Source organism: Sorex araneus, chromosome X (assembly GCF_027595985.1).
Source record: "Sorex araneus isolate mSorAra2 chromosome X, mSorAra2.pri, whole genome shotgun sequence".
In the NCBI taxonomy this organism is placed as follows: domain Eukaryota; kingdom Metazoa; phylum Chordata; class Mammalia; order Eulipotyphla; family Soricidae; genus Sorex; species Sorex araneus.
In genome coordinates, this window is record NC_073313.1 from 117,977,497 (window position 1) to 117,996,955 (window position 19,459).

General features: G+C 40.7%; 1 protein-coding gene across 2 annotated transcripts in view; it reads left to right on the forward strand.

Annotated features, from left to right (window-relative positions):
- Positions 1-19,459, forward strand: part of DOCK11 (dedicator of cytokinesis 11) — a 265,037-nt gene that overhangs the window by 239,145 nt on the left and 6,433 nt on the right. For both annotated transcript variants that reach the window (XM_055120824.1, XM_055120825.1), the window contains 6 exons: positions 4,070-4,183; positions 5,149-5,295; positions 15,409-15,619; positions 15,959-16,149; positions 16,589-16,689; positions 18,294-18,432. In XM_055120824.1, coding sequence (XP_054976799.1) covers positions 4,070-4,183; positions 5,149-5,295; positions 15,409-15,619; positions 15,959-16,149; positions 16,589-16,689; positions 18,294-18,432 — 903 coding nt within the window. The remainder of the gene's footprint in view (positions 1-4,069; positions 4,184-5,148; positions 5,296-15,408; positions 15,620-15,958; positions 16,150-16,588; positions 16,690-18,293; positions 18,433-19,459) is intronic.

Genomic DNA, 19,459 nt, shown 5'->3' on the forward strand with positions numbered 1-19,459 from the left:
TTGGGACATACTATGGTACCAGGAATTAAGCTCTTAGCCTCACAATTACTCTGAGCATTTTATTTCAGGAATCTCAATGTGCAGAACTATAAGGGTGATCTCAGTGCACTTAAAAGGCACTGGGTTTTAAGCTTATGGTCTTATATTTGCCAGGCCAACATTTTAAGCCACCTTTCCATCTTTTGACTCCCCTTCTACACACAAAAACACAATATGTTTTTTCTTATTGTATCACTATGTGATAGTTACAAAACTTTCATGTTTGAGTTTCAGTCATACAATGATCAAATACCCATCCCTCCACCAGTGTGCGTTTTCCACCACCAATGTCCCCAGTATACCTCTCCCCATCCTACCCCTCCCCCTGCCTCTATGGCAGATAATTTTCTTCTTACTTTCTCTCTACTTATGGACATTATAGTTTGTAATACAGATAATGAGAGTCCATCATTTTTGGTCCTTTATCTAACTTCAGAACACATCTCCCATCCTGAGAAATCCCTCCAACCATCATAGATTTAGTGATCCCTTCTCTATCCCACCTGCCTTCACCCCAGCTCATGAGGCAGGCTTTCAACCATGGTGCAATATTCCTGGCTCTTGTTTCTACTGTCCTTAGGTATTAGTCTTATGTTATTTTATATTCCACAAATGAGTGCACTGGTGGAGGGATGGGTGTTTGATCATTGTGTGATTATAACCCAAACATGAAAGCTTGTAACTATCTCACAGTGATTCAATAAAATTTTTAAAAAATAAGTGCAGTTATTCTGTGTCTGTCCTTCTCTTTCTGACTCATTTCACTTAGCATGATAGTCTCATGTCCATCCACTTATAAGCAAATTTCATGACTTCATCTTTCCTAACTGCTGCATAGCACTCCATTGTGTTGGCCATGTGCTTATCTTCTTTGGAAAAATACCTATTGAAGTCTTTTGCCTATTTGGGGATTTTTTATGTGTGTTTTGTTTTTCTGGGTGACATCCAGAAGTGCTGAGGGGTGACTTTCATCTTCAAGGACCCCTCCTAGTAGTGCTTGGAAGGAAATGCATTTCTAGCCTTCAACACAGGCCTTCCAATACAAAGAATGCTCTTCAGTTCCTTGAATAGTGTCTCCAGCCCCTTTGGCCATTTTTTTTAAATTGTAGATTTATTTATTTTAATTGTATTTATTTATTTTTATTGAATCACCATGAGATACAGAGTTACAAAGCTGTTCATGATTGGATTTCAGTCAGAGTTCCAACACCCAACTCACTACCAGTGTACATTTCCCACCCCTAATGTCCTCAGTTTCCGTTCTGTCACCTTCCCCCAAGCTTGTCTCAATGGAAGCATCTTCTCTCTCTCTCTCTCTCTCTTTCTCTCTTCTCCTTTTGGGTATTATGGTTTGTAATACAGATACTGAGAGGTTATTATGTTTGTTCATTTACCTATTTTCAGCACACAGTTCTTATTTTCTTATCCAGAGTGATCATTTCCAGCTATCTTTGTTATAGTGATCCCATCTCTATCACAACTAACTTCTCTCTCAACACATGAGTCAGACTTGCAACCATGAACCAATCCTCCTGGCCCTTGTTTCTACTGTTCTTGGGTATTAGTCTCATATTCACTGTCACTGTCACTGTCATCCCGTTGCTCATTGATTTGTTTGAGCAGGCACCAGTGTGTGTGTATATATATATATATATATATATATATATATCCCACAAAAGAGTGCAATCTTTCTATGTCTGTCCCTCTCCTCCTGACTCATTTCATTCAGCGTGATACTCTCCATATCCATCCATTTATAAGCAAATTTCATAACCTCATTTCCATAACAGCTGCATAGTATTCCATTGTGTAGATTATCATAGTTTCTTTAACCAGATATCTGCTCTCGGGCACTCAGGTTGTTTCCAGATCCTCCCTATTGTTAATAATGAAGCAATGAACATAGAAGTGTAGATAGGATTTCTGCTGTGTGTTTTTGGGGTCCTGTGGTATATTCCCAGAAGTAGTATTGCTGGATCATATTGAGGCTCAATTTCTAGCTTTTGGAGGAATGCCCATATTGTTTTCCAAAATCGCTGTACCAGTCAACATTCCCACCAGCAATGAAGAAGAGTCCCTTTCTCCCTGCATCCAAGCCAGCACTCGTTTCTCTTGTTCTTTTTGACATGTGCCAGTCTCTGTGGTGTGTGATGATATCTCATTGTTGTTTTGATTTGCATCTCCCTGATGGTTAGCCATGTAGAGCAATTCTTTCCTGTATCTATTGGATATTTGCATTTCTTCTATGAGGAAGTTTCTGTTCAGTTCTTCACCCCATTTTTGTTGGGGTTGGAGTTTTTCTTTCTTATAAAGTTCTACCAGTGCCTTATATATCTTGGATACTAACCCTTCCTTTATTCAACAGGTATTGCATAAATAATTTTTCCCTATCTACGGACTGTGTTTGTATCTTGGTCACCCTTTCTTTTGAGGTCCAGAAGCTTCTTAGTTTGATGTAGCGCCGTTTATTTTTGTTTCTACTTGCTTGGTCAGTTGTGTTTCATCCTTGAAGATTTCTTTAGCATCAATATCATGGAGTTCTTCCAACATTTTTCTCTATGTATCTTAAGGGTTTGTGTCTGATATTGAGGTCTTTAATCCATTTTGATATGACTTTCATGCCTGGCGTTAGAAAGAGATCATCATCATCATCATGCCATTGATCATCGATTTTCTCTTTTTTCTGCTTTGTAGTATAGTTTGATATTGTGATGCCATCCATCTTCTTTTTCCCAAGAATTGCTTTAGCTAATCGTGGTGGTTTATTGTCCCATATAAATTCAAGAGTGTTTGATCTATTTCTTAGAAAAATGTCATAGGTATCTTCATAGGGACCTGTATAGTGCTTTGGGGAGTATTGCCATTTTGACAATGCTAATCTTCCCAACCCATGAGCAGGGCATGTGTTTCCATTTCTTAGTGTCCTCTTTTATTTCTTGAAGTAGTATTTTGTGGTTTTCTTTGTATAGGTCCTTCATGTCTTAAGCTAAACTAATTCTGAGGTACTTGATTTTCTGAGGCATGATTCTGAACAGGATTGTTTTTCTACTGTCTTTCTTCTCTTTCATTATTTGTATATAGAAAGCCATGGAATTTTTGGTATCGATTTTTGTAAGCTGCTGCTTTAATATACAAATCTATTTTTTCCAGAAGTTGTTTTGTAGATTCTTTAGAATTTTCTAAGATAGTATATAAATGAAATTCTTTTTGTTATTGAATCATAAAGTTCTTTTTTATATGAAATTTATTATCTAGCCTGTGATTTGTAAATATTTTACCCATTGTGTAGGTTGTCATTTAACATTCTTGATATTTTTTTTGCAGAATGTACCCCCTTCTTATTGGTGTGAAGAGGTTATATTCTTGAAAACACCTATGAACTTGTATAAAAGCAGTTTTCACTGTGGATACCAACAGTTATTTTTATATCTGCATTTTCTAATTGCACTGAATGTTTTTGCAGACATTGTTTATTTTCATCTCTACCTAAAGGCACAAGCAAAGCTTTTGTACTTTCACTTCAAAGAATGAATACTTATTGAAAATGGCTGATAATACACTATTTGGGAATATACATATATATATACACTCATATGTAAGATAATTAAGAGATGAATGAAATGAAGCATCATATTTAGAATTATTTGACTATTTTAAGCTCATTTCGCAGGCTTAAACTTGTTGAGGACTTCTGTCTAGTTATTACAGTGAGAGATGGGAGTGTGAATGAAACCAGTGAACCTCTTTGGTTTTTTTGTTGGTTTGTTTTTGGTGGGGAGCCATACCTTGTGGCCCTAAGATCAGTGCTGGAATATTAACTCCTAGTGATGATTGAAGGTACATAAGGGGCCAGGGATCAAATTTGGGGCTCCCACATGAGAATCCTAAAATTGGGCCCTCTAAGCTCTCTCTCAGCCTCCATCACCAAATTATTTTTAATAGGAAATAATGTTGCTTTTTTCCCTGGGCACTACCCTTAAACATTGAGTATCCCAAATCCAAAACTAATTTACATGTTCTCGCTTTTCAGAAACTGACTCAAGTTTACAGAACTCTTCATGGAGCATACACAAAAATTCTAGAGGTTATGCACACAAAGAAAAGGCTGCTAGGCACTTTCTTCAGAGTTGCCTTTTATGGCCAAGTAAGTATGCTATAGTCCATAAAATTGTGCCTTTGAAACACTCACTTTGAATTATAAGGCTACCATAGCAGAAATCACTGGTTCCCCAAGTTGATTGTTAGTGTTCTGATAGCATAGCAGAAAAGCACTCTCTTCCCTAGTAAGGTCGCAACAGGTAAAGGAAGGTGGGTAAAGGTCCCCTGGTGCCCAGATCTAAATCCATTAGTTCACAGTGCAGCACAGATGATTTGAATATCCTCTTGAGTTTCCTTTTCTGTGGAGTTTCTTCAGGTGTCTATTTAATCTCTGGCTCTCAAAGCTTTTGAGTGAGAAACTAGTTAAGTCCACATGGAATGAGAAAAATCCACCATGGAAATCTTTAGGCCAGCAAAATGTTGGCCTGACCAAATTTCTTATAAGATCAAAATGAAAAGGGGGAATGACTGCACATGGCTCATAGTACTATTATTTCAAATGTATTTCAACACCCAGCACCAACCAGCATGGCTGAGGTATTCCTGGCACTGCAAGTCCCAAGCAGCATCACATCCTCAGTCCCTTGCATCGAACCAATGTCCTGTTTAGCCAAGAATCACCCATGGAGTCCCAGTGCTTCCTGAGCCCCCACATGTATTTCAAGTATATTACTGCTTATTATTTAGATTTCAATTTTTTTAATTGAATCACCATGAAATAGATCATTGCAAAGCTGTTCATCATTGGATTTTAGTCATACTTCCAACACCCATCCCTCCACCAGCATTCCAACACCCATCCCTCCACCAGCATACATCGCCCAGCACCAATGTCCCCAGTTTTCCTCCCCGCCCAGTCAGCCTCTATGGCAGGCACTTCCCCATGCTTTTGGGCATTGTGGTTCGCAAATACAGAAACTGAAAGTTTATCATGTATTTAGATTTTTTAATGATGTGCTTCTTTCAATGCTTTAATAGTGATATTGATTATTATCTTTGCCTTTATAACAGTCCTTTTTTGAAGAAGAAGATGGCAAGGAGTACATCTATAAGGAGCCGAAGCTTACTGGCCTCTCAGAGATCTCCCTGAGACTTGTTAAACTTTATGGTGAAAAATTTGGTACAGACAATGTCAAAATAATTCAGGATTCAGACAAGGTAATATACCCTATGCACTTTGACCTCTGAATTTGTGAGTTCCAAACAAGGTACATAACTCTTGAATTCCCCCACCGCTTCACCACCCTTTTTAGCCAGTAGAGGAGAATCATGGAAATTGATCCTCTCCAGAAAAAGAAAGCAGGACAAAGGCTTTGGAATCAGATTCAGCAGGAATCATATCACCATTCTCTGCCACTTGCTAGCTGTGTGAGCATGGGAGAATTACTTAGCCTCTCTGTGCCCCATTTCTTCACATTATTAAAATGGAGATAAGAGCAGTGTCCTCCGCATGGAGTTTTTATATGAATTAATTTAGTTAATATATGGAAAGTGACTAGTTGCTCACATATTTAAAGGACTCACGATGATAGTGGATATTTATATAACATCTGTTGTTGATATGTTTTCTTGTTGTTTTGGGGTTACACTTGGAAATGCTCAGGTCTTACTCCTGGCACTGTGCACAGGGATAACTCCTGGGGGTGCTCAGGGGACCATATGGGGTGCTGGGGATCAAACCTGTGTCAGCTGCATGCAAGGCCAAGTGCCTTACCCACTACTATCTCTCCAGATTCATTTTTGGTTTATTTTTAGCTCTTTATTTTTCTGGCGCATTTAGCTATGCACAGTGGATGACTGCTGAATCAGTGCCCAGGGGTTACTCTTGTTGGGGCTCAAGGGACCATGCAGTATTGGGATCAAACATGGATTTCCCACATGCAAAGGCTGTGCTCAGCCCTTTGAGCCATCTCTCTGGCTTCTGGTTGTTGTTGAGAATGCTATTGTGCACCAGGATTCTCCTTTCTAATATGTGGTTAAGACCGCGTGGGGGACACAAGTTTGTTCCGCAGGGCCCTTGGCTCAGAGACTCCATTACTGCAAGATGGGTCTTGGGCCTTGCTTTGCAGGTGCTGTGTCCCTCCAGGACCTGTAACACAAGAGTAATAAAGGTCCCAGCAAGAGATGCTCTTTCCAGTTAGTACCTGGTTCTCTATATATAGATTTTCAGGAAAGCACCATAGGAATGGAATGCCTGACAGACAACCTTAGTCCCCATGGTAGAGCCAGGATGAAAATGGTTTTTTTAATGAAGATTACATCTGCAGTGCTCAGAAACTACCAGGACTACACCCAGTGATGCTCAGGGTAGACATTGCCAGGGATCAAGTTCAGGGTTTTGCACTGCTAAGCACATGCTCTTCCAGCTATTCCTGGTAGTGGCTAGGGACCATGTGGTGCCAGGGATTAAACCATACTCTCCCATAGGCTAGTCATATGCTCCGGCCTTCAGAGCTTATTTCTAAGGTAGGCAGGACAGACTCAGCTTAGGATCTATAGGCCCATGGCAATATGGGCCCATGGCAATATTTCAGGAGTGACTGGTTGTGATGTGCATGGCAGTATACGAAGCATCCAGCAGCTAGTAGAGCACACGAGGGGGTGCAAAGCCCTTGGCAATGGAGGATTCTTCAGGACTTGTCATGAAATTCTTTCCTTTTTCACTTTGTAGGCTTCCCTGTATCTCTGGGAGATGGTTTATATTTTGAACATGCATCTTAAACATTATAGTATAGATGGGCTGGTGGATTCAAAATGCATTCATACTTGGCAAAACCACTATCCTCCTTTTGCGTCAGTTTTACTGCCTTTTTCTTTTGTGAAATTGAAAGAACAGAAGACGCTTTCATCTTTTCCAATCCATCTGTCGTTAGATGTCTGGGTTGTTTCCGTGTCCTTGCTGTTGTACTTCAGTACTGCAGAGAGCATAGGTATAAGGAGATCTTTTGAAATGAATGTTTTCATGTTTGGGGGGATCTTCCCATGAAGTGGTGGGGTGAGAGTGGGGGAAGGTGAGAATGTGGGAGGTGATTTGGGATGGGGGCTGCTGACACTGGTGGTGAGAGGGGGGTTGGAACATTGAATGCGTGAAACTCTCTTAGTCACAGTATTGTAAATCATGGTGCCTCAGTAAAACTCAAGAAAAAAGAGAAGAAGACACACAATGTTGTTGGCTGACACTCACATAGATGGTCTTAGCTTTGCTGCCTCACTCACTGTTGACGTATGTGGGAAGTTAAAGGGAGTGCCAGCTTTGTCAAACAATGGACAATTCCCTGATCTCTTCTAACCTGTGGAGTTTGACAGTTCCTATGCACAGTGTAGCCTACGGGAAATAGCCATTCCCCGTAGGCAGCAGGCAGCAGAGGCAGTGGCTACTTTTCAAGCACTTATTTCTTTCCTAATGTGTGATAGTGAAAATTAAAAACACCCTTTACCTTGCCAGGGAACAAGATGTGCTTTAGGGCGCAGTCTGAAGAGGGGTTTGGCAATAATTTTCAATATTAATCTTTTGTGTTTGGGATGAGGATTTCAGATGGAATAGTTTTATCTTGTAGATGTGCACACACGGAAACATATGTGTAAAGATAATTTGGTGAGGGGGCCAAAAGGTACTTTGGTGAGGGGCCAGAGAGGTAGCTCATGTAGTAGAATATATTTTGTGTGTGAGGCCCTGAGCTGGCTCCCCTGTACCACATGACTTATCTGAACACCACTGGGTGTGGTCACGGTGGCCTGAACACTGTCTGTCCCACATTGCCAGGCCAGGCATTGCTGGTAGTGCCCCTGCCCTGCACCACTGGTGGTCACTGTCACTGTCATCCTGTTGCTCATCAATTTGTTCGAGCAGGCACCAGTAATGTCTCTCATTGTGAGACTTGTTTTTACTGTTTTTGGCATATCGAATACGCCACAGGTAGCTTGCCAGGCTCTGCTGCGCGGGCGCGATACTCTCTGTAGGTTGCCGGGCTCCCCGAGAGGGGCGGAGGAATCGAACACAGGTCGGCTGCATGAAAGGCGAATGCCCTACCGCTGTGCTATCGCTCCAGCCCACCACTGGTGATAACCCCTAAGAAACGCAAGTGCTTTGGGCAAGGATGTAGATTGGTTTCCCACACAGGGATATATTTATATTCATGCCTCACATGTAAAAGACTCTGGGCTCAACATTTGGCACCAAGAATAAAAGGTGCAAAGTTAATATAACATAAATTGGAGAACATCATTTCCTCTGTGGCTGCAGAAATGGTGGGATTATTCACATAACAGAGAACAGTAACCACAGTACTGAAAAGAGAGAGAGAGAGAAAGAGATTGGTAACAGTTTATCTGAGCATAACCAGATAGGTTTTTCTTTTGCTTTTTGGCTACACCCTGAGATGCTTGCAGGGTGACTTCTGGCTCTGTATTCAGGAATCATTCCCACCATTGCTCAGGGGACCATAGACATACCAGGGATCAATCCTGGGTTGGCTGTATGCAAGGCAAGTGCCCAAAATATATTACCAACCCAAGATTGATTGGTGAAAGAAAAGGTGAGATCTACCAAAGTATGGACGATATGATTACGTTTCTACAAACATTGATATTCATATAAGTAAGAATATCAGAAGTAGGGGCTGGAGTGATAGCACAGCAGGTAGGGCGTTTGCCTTCCACGCGGCCGACCCGGGTTCGAATTCCAGCATCCCATATGGTCACCTGAGCACCGCCAGGGGTGATTCCTGAGTGCATGAGCCAGGAGTGACCCCTGTGCATCGCCGGGCATGACCCAAAAAGAAAAAAGAAAAAAAAAGAATATCAGAAGTATAAGCATTGATGTGTGCTTAAGCACTTCCTGGAATCACATGTATAACATTGTTAAACATGGGGCTGGAGTGACAGCACAGTGGGTAGGGCGTTTGCCTTGCACACAGTTGACCCGGGTTCGAATTCCAGCACCCATATGGTCCCCCGAGCACCGCCAGGAGTAATTCCTGAGTGCATGAGCCAGGACTGACCCCTGTGCATCGCCGGGTGTGACCCAAAAAGCAAAAAAAAAAAAAATTGTTAAACATGGTTATCCCCAAGTGGAAAAACTAAAGTCTTAACACAGGGACACTTTGTTTCACTTTTCGTATCTACTTTATATATTGTTTGAGTGATTTACTATATGCATGATTAACTTTTGTAAATTAGATAACAAACTTGATCCCTCCACTTTTTTAAATTTTTGGCCTACACCTGCTGGTGCTCAGTGGCTACTCCTTGCTTGGTTCTAACGCCTTGTCCTGGCAGTGCTTGGGGGAACCATGTGGTGGCAGGGATCAAACCCAGAGCTCTTGAGTACAAAGCCTGCATTTAGTGCAGCAAACTATCTCTCCAGTCTTTTAACTTCATCTCTTTATTTTTTTCTAGATCTTAACCTCACCTTTCTCCTGGATTCTCTCTGGAGAAATCTAGCTTATGATTATTGTTATATTTGGTTTAATTTTTACTGCTCCTTTCCTCTCACTGTTGTTTAATTGTTATGATTACTGGGGGCCTCACACTGACCTGCCTGTGGGGCTTTTACGTTTTTAGCCATGTTGCTTGCTGGATATTACACATCAGACTGTGGTGTTTGCACACTGGTTATGTCATTAAAAGTTGTACACCTCTAGTTGTGATGCTTGTACACATGTTCGTCAGGGGTTGTACTCCTTTGCTTTTTTGCTTTTTGGGTCACACCTGGCAATGCACAGGGGTTACTCCTGGCTCTGCACTCAGGAATTACTCCTGGCAGTGTTCAGGGGACCATATGGGATGCTGGGAATCAAACCCAGGTCAGCCGCGTGCAAGGCAAAGGCCCTACCTGCTGTGCTATCGCTCCAGCTCCAGGGGTTGTACTCCTTTAATTGTGGCTCTCATGATGCTCACCATGGGGTCACTTTGGTGTTTGTCATGGATTGTACCCTTCGTTTGTGCTCAGACACCTGGCTGTGATGCAGCTGGAAATTGCTTGTGGCACCAGGGATCACAGACAGCAGAATGGCCAAAATTATGGTTGACACATGTGGTAGCACCTGGGATTCAACTCTAAACCATATCTTTTGAGGCAAATATTCTTCAAATATTCTTCTTCTGACCCAGAAGCCTACCATTTTATTGAGAGGGGAAAGAAAGCGAAGGTGTCTCCAGATGTATTTTTAGATTTTTCACTTTTTATTAAAGTGGAATAGATTTGGAGAATTAAAAGATGCTAAGGACAGGGAAGTGACTCGGTGATAGAGCACATGCTTTGGATGTATCAGGCCCTGGATTTAATTTCTAGACCCCCCATCCACACTCACATGCTAAGAAATATTCTTGCCCCTGTGTGACCTCATATACAGGAACTATTTCTTGGATTTATTTGTTTCTCTACATTAAGTACAAAGAAGGATTACCTATCATGAATTGCAAAGGTACATTTTTGTTTGGGGGCCACTCCCAGCAGTACTCAGGTCTTACTTTGGTTCTTGACTCAGGCATCACTCCTGAGTTCACAGGACCATATGGAGTGTCAGGGCTCGAACCTGGTATTATACACACTCCAGGTACAAGTCAAATTATATTGATTAACGAAGCTACCAACACTTTGGGTGCAAATGAAATTTAGTTGGATGACTATTGAAAGGGGACACTGGATTTTGTTTGGAGTTCATATGACTGCTGTAGGAAAGAGGAGAAGAGCCGCAAAGATGGAGTTTCCAAAAGGGACAGCTCTGAAGTTTGAGTTCTGTAGTTTAACTTCTTTTTAAAATTTTTTTTTGTTTTATAAAGTAGTTCACTATATTTTATTACATTTAATATTGGAATGCCAATCCCACCACCATTACACCTTCCCACCACCATATTTTTAGATGTTTCTATCCTGAACCACAACCCCTGCCTCAAGACGGAACCAAAATAATTTATTTTGTATTGTTTGTTATGAAAAACTGCTTCAAATGTTGCAAAAAAGTTTCCTTAGAGGAAAGAGTGTGAAAATTATTGTATTTCACCCAGGGATAATTAAGCCCTTCTATAAGAGATCACTATCATGTTGTTAAAGGTTGAAACTTGTGTGCATATATATATCCACATACATATGTATGTATATATATATATGTATATATCTGTAAAAATATTTCCCTCTAAGATTGGTTGCCTCTTACTTTAAACCCCATCATATGTGGTGCGGTACTCTTGGAGTATGGGTGGTGTGAGGTATGAGATGTCATGGCCATGCAGTCCAGAAATAGGTTCACTCGTGGGTGAGGTTCAGCCCGAGCATGTGGAGAGTGGCCATGAGCATGGTGGAGGTTGAGTTCTGGAGGTTTTAGGCTGCCAGCGCTGGGTCCCTTGGGGCAGGGAGGGGTCTCACCTGCATCCCTCTGGGGTGCCTCAAATGAAACAGCCTGGCATGTGGTCCTGTGGCATGGTTATGGCATGTGTCGTGTTATGCTCCCTTCTGGGAGAGAAGGGTGTGCAGCTCTGGATGGTGGCCAATGACAAGATTATCTGGAGCCAGCCAGAGGTGGCCTATGGGCGTGACTGCTGAGTTGCCAGAAGCACAGGGACATGGATGGAGAATCCCTGGTTCCGTTGAACCCAGAATTCTCTGTCACAAATTCCCGCATACCTGGATTTTCTGTAGATTCACTCATAGGCGGGGCTCTGCCTGAGCATGTGGAGAGTGGCCGTGAGCATGATGGAGTTTGAGTTCTGGAGCTTTTCAGCTGCCAGGGCTGGGTCCCTTGGGGAGGGGAGGGGTCTCACTCATGCCCCTCCGGGGTGTAATTTAACTTCTTAACATGGAATTTAGACTTTTCAGGACTTATTTCATGACTATTATGATTTTATATCTCTGGAATAGAAGATTTGTGCTTTCGGGGCTGGAGCGATAGCACAGCAGGTAGGGTGTTTGCCTTGCACGTGGCCGACCCGGGTTTGATTCCCAGCATTCCATATGGTCCCCTGAGCACCGCCAGGGGTAATTCCTGAGTGCAGAGCCAAGATTAACCCCTGTGCATCGCCAGGTGTGACCCAAAAAGCAAAAAAAAAAAAGAAGAAGAAGAAGATTTGTGCTTTCCCATGATCCATTTTTCCATACAAGATTAATGAAGTCATTAATTAACCCATTAATTAATGGGCTGGAGAAAACAGCTCAGAGTTGAGCAAGTGCTTTGCATTCAAGACTCCAGGTTCAATTCCAACTGCTAATGTTTCCTCCAAACACTGCCACAAATGACCCCTGAGCACAGTACTGAGAGTAGCTCTTAAACGCTGTCAGGTATGTCGACCCCAAAATATGGAAAAAAGAAAACCCACCATTACAGTGTCAAATACTGCAAGTGGAAATGCAAGTAGGGTAGTTTGGTAAAATACATCAAAACCCTTTAAAACCATGTAAATATTTTGAGTGAGCTCTCTTCTAGGACTCTATTATAAAGAATACATTGGAATAACTTCATATGATTTTACTGAGTTATTTTTTAGTTTTTAAATTGAATCACTATGAGATAGTTACAAAGTTATTCGTGATTGGTTTTCAGTCATAAAATGTTCCAACACCGATCCCTCCACCAGTGTATATTTCCAATGACCAATGCCTCCGTTTTGCTTCCTTCCACCCTGTCACCTGCCTCTGTGGCTGCCACTTTCCTTCTTTCTCTCTCTCTTTCCTTTTGGGCATTAAGTTTTGCAATACAGGTACTGAAAGGTTATCACATATATCTTTTTACCTAATTTCAGCACTCGGTTCTTGTCCAGAGTGATCATTTCCAACTATTATTGTCATAGTTGCCCCTTCTCTATCCTAACTGCCCCCCCACACTTGTGACAAGCTTCCAACTGTGGAAAAATTCTTCTGGACCTTGGTTTACTGTTCTTGTGTATTAATCTCTTAGTAAGTTTTTCTATATCCCAAAAATGAGTGCAGTCATTCTATGTGGATAACTTTATATGGTTTTAAGTATAAGCATGGTCCTCTGAGCTTTATTTGCAATGGCTAAATTGTTGGGCACCAGCCTGAAAGTCTATTAATGAGGGATTGGACAAAGACATCATACCATGTTTCATCCATTGAAAGCCAACTTAATGATGATAATTTAGAGCGATAGTTTTTAATTGTGGTATAGAACACATAAAATTTATTGGTTACCTACTTTCAGGTGCGTGGTTCAGTGGTATTGGATTCATATTACACTCCTCTCCCCAAGTCCATATTCAGACCTCTTTTCCTTCCTTTCCTGTCTTTTTCTTTGTTGGTTTTGTTGTTACAATGACTAGTGTCACACATGCTTGGTTGTGCTCACTTGCTTGCTCTCTAGGGATCTCACTCATTGGGTTGCTGTGTTTTCCAGGAGTTGCATTCCTACCTACAGTTCTCACCTATCTTTTTAGTTTTAAGGGTCACACACCTTTAATTAGTGATGCTTACACATAAACCTGACTGTGTGCCAAAGATAGCATGTTCTTTTGGGGTGCTAGGGGTCCCAGAAAGTCAAGCCACCAGGATCCCATTCAGTGCATGTGGGCTGCGCCAGGGATGGCACCCATGGCTTCATGTTTGCAAGGCAGGCACTCTTACTAATGATCCACCCTTTTAAATCATAAACTATGATGCCTCAACTTAAAAAATTCAAAGATAAACTGGCTGTTTTAACATAATAATGTAGTCACTCAGGAAATCAGTTTCTCCCCCTTTCCTAGGACTTTCTGGGGCTGAGGATTGGTTTTTTATCTGTTATTGGGATTTTGTGGTTCTGTTTTTTTGACATTGTCATATATTGTTTCTGTGTCAAGGATAAGCTGAAGGCTTAAACTTAAGGTTGTATCTGGTCTCTTCTAAGACTGTCTTTCCCTGGGAATACAGGGTATTTTCCTAAGTCCTTTCATGTATACAGTTACTCTTAAATATTCTGTTATTTTCTCTCTAGCTTCTAAGAAGAGAAAGAAAGAGAAAAGGATATGTAGAAAGGTACCAATCCTTTAAATACAGTGGAAGTCTCTTCAGCCAGAGGATTATATATCTGCAATCATGGGTGTGTTGGGATGGTGCTCATATGCCACAACAAGGACCACGGCTCCCTTGTCTGCACCTTTCTGATTAGAAATAGTGGTCTCTAATTTTTTAATTTGATGAGTCAATCTACCTTGACCTAATCTGATGTCCTCTGGTTCAAACTATTTTAGTGATCAGGAATATTTTCAATCATTTATAGACTAGGGCTCCAGTCTAAGGTCCTAAAAGGAAACCACAAGATTCTGGACTCATTTGGTTCCCTGTTTTACAAAATATTCATCTTGCTGTAGTTCTTCTCGCCTCAATTTCCCATGTGTCTTGATTAACTCTATTAAAGAGACCTATGTGTGTTTTGGCTTTATGCAGTTATTTCACAGTAATGGTGGAAAATGCCCCACCTTGTTATGGAATAATATTTTAACCAATACATTCTTTACCTCTGTATCTTTTCTCTGTGCTTTATCTGTACACACTTTATTCCTAGATCTCCTTCCACTTGTGTTCTGGCAGTCAGTTGCATACCATCTATAGGATTGTGGGGCAGTATTCCTCTACATTGAATGTTTGTCTCCCTTTCTCCATATTCTTTGTGGGACAGAAGAATTATTACTATTTTTAATATTTGAGCCACACCCTGTGATGCTCAGGAGTTACTCCTGGCTCTACACTCAGGAATCACTTCTATTGGTGCTTAGGGGACCAGATGGGATGCCAGGGATCAAACCTGGGTTGGCTGCATGCAAGGCAAGCCCCCTACCCACTGTACTATCACTCCACTCCCAAGAATGAACCTTTCTGATATATGTATTATTAAGGGGTAATTTCATAAAAGATCACTGGATCCTGAGGCATGCAGGAAACTCAGATTTGAACCCTACAACCACCTGGTCTCCTTACCCCCATGTTAATATATTTTTAATGAATCAGATTATAAAACTGTTGATTGTGACCTCCACTGAGTCATTTTTTGTGCAAATAACATACGTAAAACTGTGAATAATGATCATGCTGAGTGGTGTCCTACTGCTTTTATGTTTCTCCTATTTAAGATCTCTAAATAGGTCTCTAAGTAGCTTATTTATAATCAGAAAAAAATTGTCCTTGAAAATAGAGTTGGGTACAGATATTTTCCAGGTATTTATTCAATTGGAAACACTACCAAAATGGTGGTCTTCCACAGCTGATCTCAAAGGAGTCCATAGCATATCTGTATCCTCTTTACCTCTTGATTAAATCATTCACAAGACTTCCATCTTTCACAGGTAAATGCCAAAGAGCTTGACCCCAAATATGCTCATATCCAAGTGACATATGTGAAGCCCTACTTTGATGATAAAGAACTTACAGAAAGAAAAACCGAGTTTGAAAGAAACCACAATATCAACAGATTCGTGTTTGAGGCTCCTTATACATTATCAGGCAAAAAGCAAGGCTGCATAGAAGAGCAGTGCAAACGTCGTACAATCTTGACTAGTAAGTAGTACTCTGAATAAGTTGTTTGGCATGGCTCTTTGAGATACACACAAGTAGCAGCTGGCCAGCAGTAGAGTGTAACTGAAATTGCAATCATTTATTCATTCTGCTGCTCAGCCATTGGTTTGCACAAATATGGTTCTGTTATCAACCACATTTCTCCCATATGTAACTCATGACTGCTCAGAGGTGTCCCAGCAATAGTTTTTCCCTCAATCCTGAAGCAAGAAGGTGCCATATGGTACCTAAAGACAGCCTGCAGAGGATTAAATACAAAGGATTTAAAGGACTCAATAAATGGTTTTTAAAGACAGTAAATTAATCTTAATATTTCCCTAGCTTCAAATTCCTTTCCTTATGTGAAGAAGAGGATCCCTATAAGCTATGAACAGCAGATTAATTTGAAGCCAATTGATGTTGCTACTGATGAAATCAAAGACCGAACAGCAGAACTGCAAAAGCTTTGCTCTTCAGCTGACGTGGACATGATTCAGCTCCAACTGAAATTGCAGGGCTGTGTTTCAGTACAGGTACAATAGCTGCCAAACATGTATTAAATTATTGTTGATGTTCCTCTTGCTTTCACATGGGGTACAAAGCAGGACACATTGTCCTATGCTCTATGCTTACTACATACAAAACCCTCTGCTTTATTTTTTTATTAAATAAAGAAATGATGTTCCATTTCTGTAAAGTTTGCGTTTTGTCAGAGGACCTCAGCAAAAACCCTGCTATCTGTAGCCAAGCCCTCTATTTACATACCAGAAATCATTAACGAATATACTAGAATATCACCTTGATTATTTGCCTTTAGTTAATCATTTTCATGTTGAGCTTTGCGTAAGAATCATAAATATGTTCCTCAGATAAGATTTTTTATGTATTTGTAGTTTTTAGAAAAAGAGAGAAATGCAAGCATTGCTTTTTTATTACATCCTGATAGCTCCATTTTCCTTCTCTTCATTTAAGGTCAATGCTGGACCATTGGCATATGCGAGGGCTTTTTTAAATGATAGTCAAGCCAGCAAGTATCCACCTAAAAAAGTAAATGAGTTGAAAGACATGTTCAGGTAAGTGTTTTTCAGTTTTCACAGCAGAGCGCCACTGTCTTCTTCCATTTTCACCTTAAAATAAATCAAAATATCCACCAAATAGTATCCCTCAAAAAAGTATCTTCTCTGTTCTCTTTTATAGCATTTAAATTATTATTTACATAATAACCATTTGTTCCCCTTCGTGATAGATATCAACAATATCCTAGTAACCCATGAAATACAACATAACAACTTTCTTTGGATATTATTATACAAACACAAGCCTACATTCATCATGTCATTTCCTCCTGTGCCCGATTGACCCTGTGTTTATAGCATTTCAGACCAATTAGGGAAGGAATAAAAGTGGAGCTGGAAGGGTTAGCTAGAATTGCTCCTATTCTGTGTCCTTCCACTTGGATTTTTCTTATCTAGAACATACCGTACCTGGTGTATAGTGGGCATCCCTGTATACTAAGGTATGTCTGAATGGTTTTGTGTTAGGAATAATCTGTTTAGTAGATACAAAGAGTTTCCAACAAGGGGCTGGAGAGATAGTAGATGGCTAAGGCACTTGCCTTGCACACAGCAAACTGGGTTTAATCCCCAGAACCCCATATGATCCCCCCCATCCACCAGAAGTGATCCCTGACCAAGAGTAAACCCTGAGCACAATTGGGTGTGGCCCTAAAACAAAAAAGTAAGAATTTTCATTTAAAACCAGAGAGATAGCTGTGTAAAATCAACTCAGGAGAAAGGTGGTAACTTATATACTGCATCGTTTCCTGTTTATTTTCTTTCATTTTCCTGTTTGCATGCTATCAGTTGTTCCAGGTTACAGACCAGCCAGGAGTCATTCATTTGGCAGCATGTATTAATTCTGAAATGCACTAAAGAACCTGTTGCTATAACAAGTTTATAGCACAAATGAGCAGTGAGGTACTTTGTCTCCTGAGACTCTAATTATAGATTTTAAATCTAAACCCATGAGAGGGCGGAACAATGCTGTTATCAACTCGAATAGCTCATCAGCTCTTCCCCCACTATTACCCTGCAAAAAACATGCCCAGGACCCAGTACTATTCTAAATACATAATAAGACCCTAATCAATTACTTTTAATAAATGACTATTTACAGATGTAAGTTAATATTAGCACAACTTTAGTCACTAATCTCAAGTAACTGTGAAAATGGGTTTTTGAAATGGTGTATGTTTGGGGACTAGGGGGGCTTTATTTTTTTTTTTTTTTGCTTTTGGGGACACACATGTTGGTGCTCAGAGGATACTCCCAGCTTGGTGCTCAGGAGACCATGTGGTGCCAGGGATTCAACCAGGCCTCCTGCATGCAGAGCATGCGTTCAGCTCAATAAGCTCTCTCCCTTTAGTGCCACCCCCCTCCGCCCACACCAATATGGTATATGTTTTGAGCCAGGTTTTGAAGGGAAGGGACTGGAGGGGAAAGACGGAAAAGGAAGGCATACCTATTTCAGATTTCAAAGGTGGCATAAGCAAAGGCTCACTAAGAAAATAGAGGACTTTAACCTTTCTTCTTCTTGGCAAGCCAGACTTCATGTAAATATCAAATCGCTAGCAAAACCTCTGGCAACTTAGTAACAAACCTTTGCTCTTCATCCACAGAAAGTTCATACAAGCATGTAGTATTGCCCTGGAACTAAATGAGCGGTTAATCAAAGAGGATCAAATTGAGTATCATGAAGGACTGAAGTCAAATTTCAGAGATATGGTGAAAGAATTATCTGACATTATCCATGAGCAGGTAAGTAGGTTGAAAGGGAGTTGAAAAGGAAAACATGATCTCAGGTCCTTATATTAGCAAACTGTATACATTGGAAATAACAGTACTTTACAATTACTGTCGGTATTTGAAAGTTTGCTTATATTATCTTTAGTCTTTTAAATGACTTAATGCAAATTGAATTTGAAGCAATTATCCAAAGCAATTGCCAAAGCAGTTATTGGTATGAAGCCATTTTGTTATTTTGGCCATAGTGCTGTTATAAGTGATTAGAAAGTGTCAAAGACCTGCTGTAAACATGGGTAGAGTCTCTCCAAAAGGCTTCTAGAGAAATCAGTAGTTGACCCTAGTAGTAGTCAGGCCCCTAAATCAATCTCCCTAGCTTAACTATAAGAACCTGGAAACAGTCTTTCAGGTGAATTTCCAAAGTATAGGAATTATCTTAATATCCAGACAACCCACAAAACTATTCTCACAAAACTGCTTAGTGTTTTTATCTGCCATCTAATATTTCTGACAATTACAACTAATTTAGTATAACGTAGACAGAGAAATAAAATGACCAAGGGCCTGTTCACCACTTACATATCAGATTATGGAATAATGAAAGAGTTTGGACTATTATATACCTACTTACCTTTAGAAAATGAGATTAGCACTATAGCACTGTTGTCCCTGTTGTTCATCGATTTGCTCAAGCAGGCACCAGTAACGTCTCCATTGTGCGACTCGTTGTTACTGTTTTTGGCATATCAAATACCCCACGGATAGCTTGCCAGGCTCTGCCATGCAGGCAGGATACTCTTGTAGCTTGCCGGGCTCTCCGAGAGGGGCGGAAGAATCGAACCCAGGTCAGCCACGTACAAGGCAATCTCCCTACCCGCTGTACTATCACTCCAGTTCAGAAAAGATTACTCCTGGATTATCCTGGTAAACTCCATTCCTCTGTTGGGGATTCTGTAATATGGATTTATAACTACATGCCTCAACTACATGCTTGTCAAGCTTGTCACTTAGGTATTTTAACATCTTAATCCCTTTGTGAAAG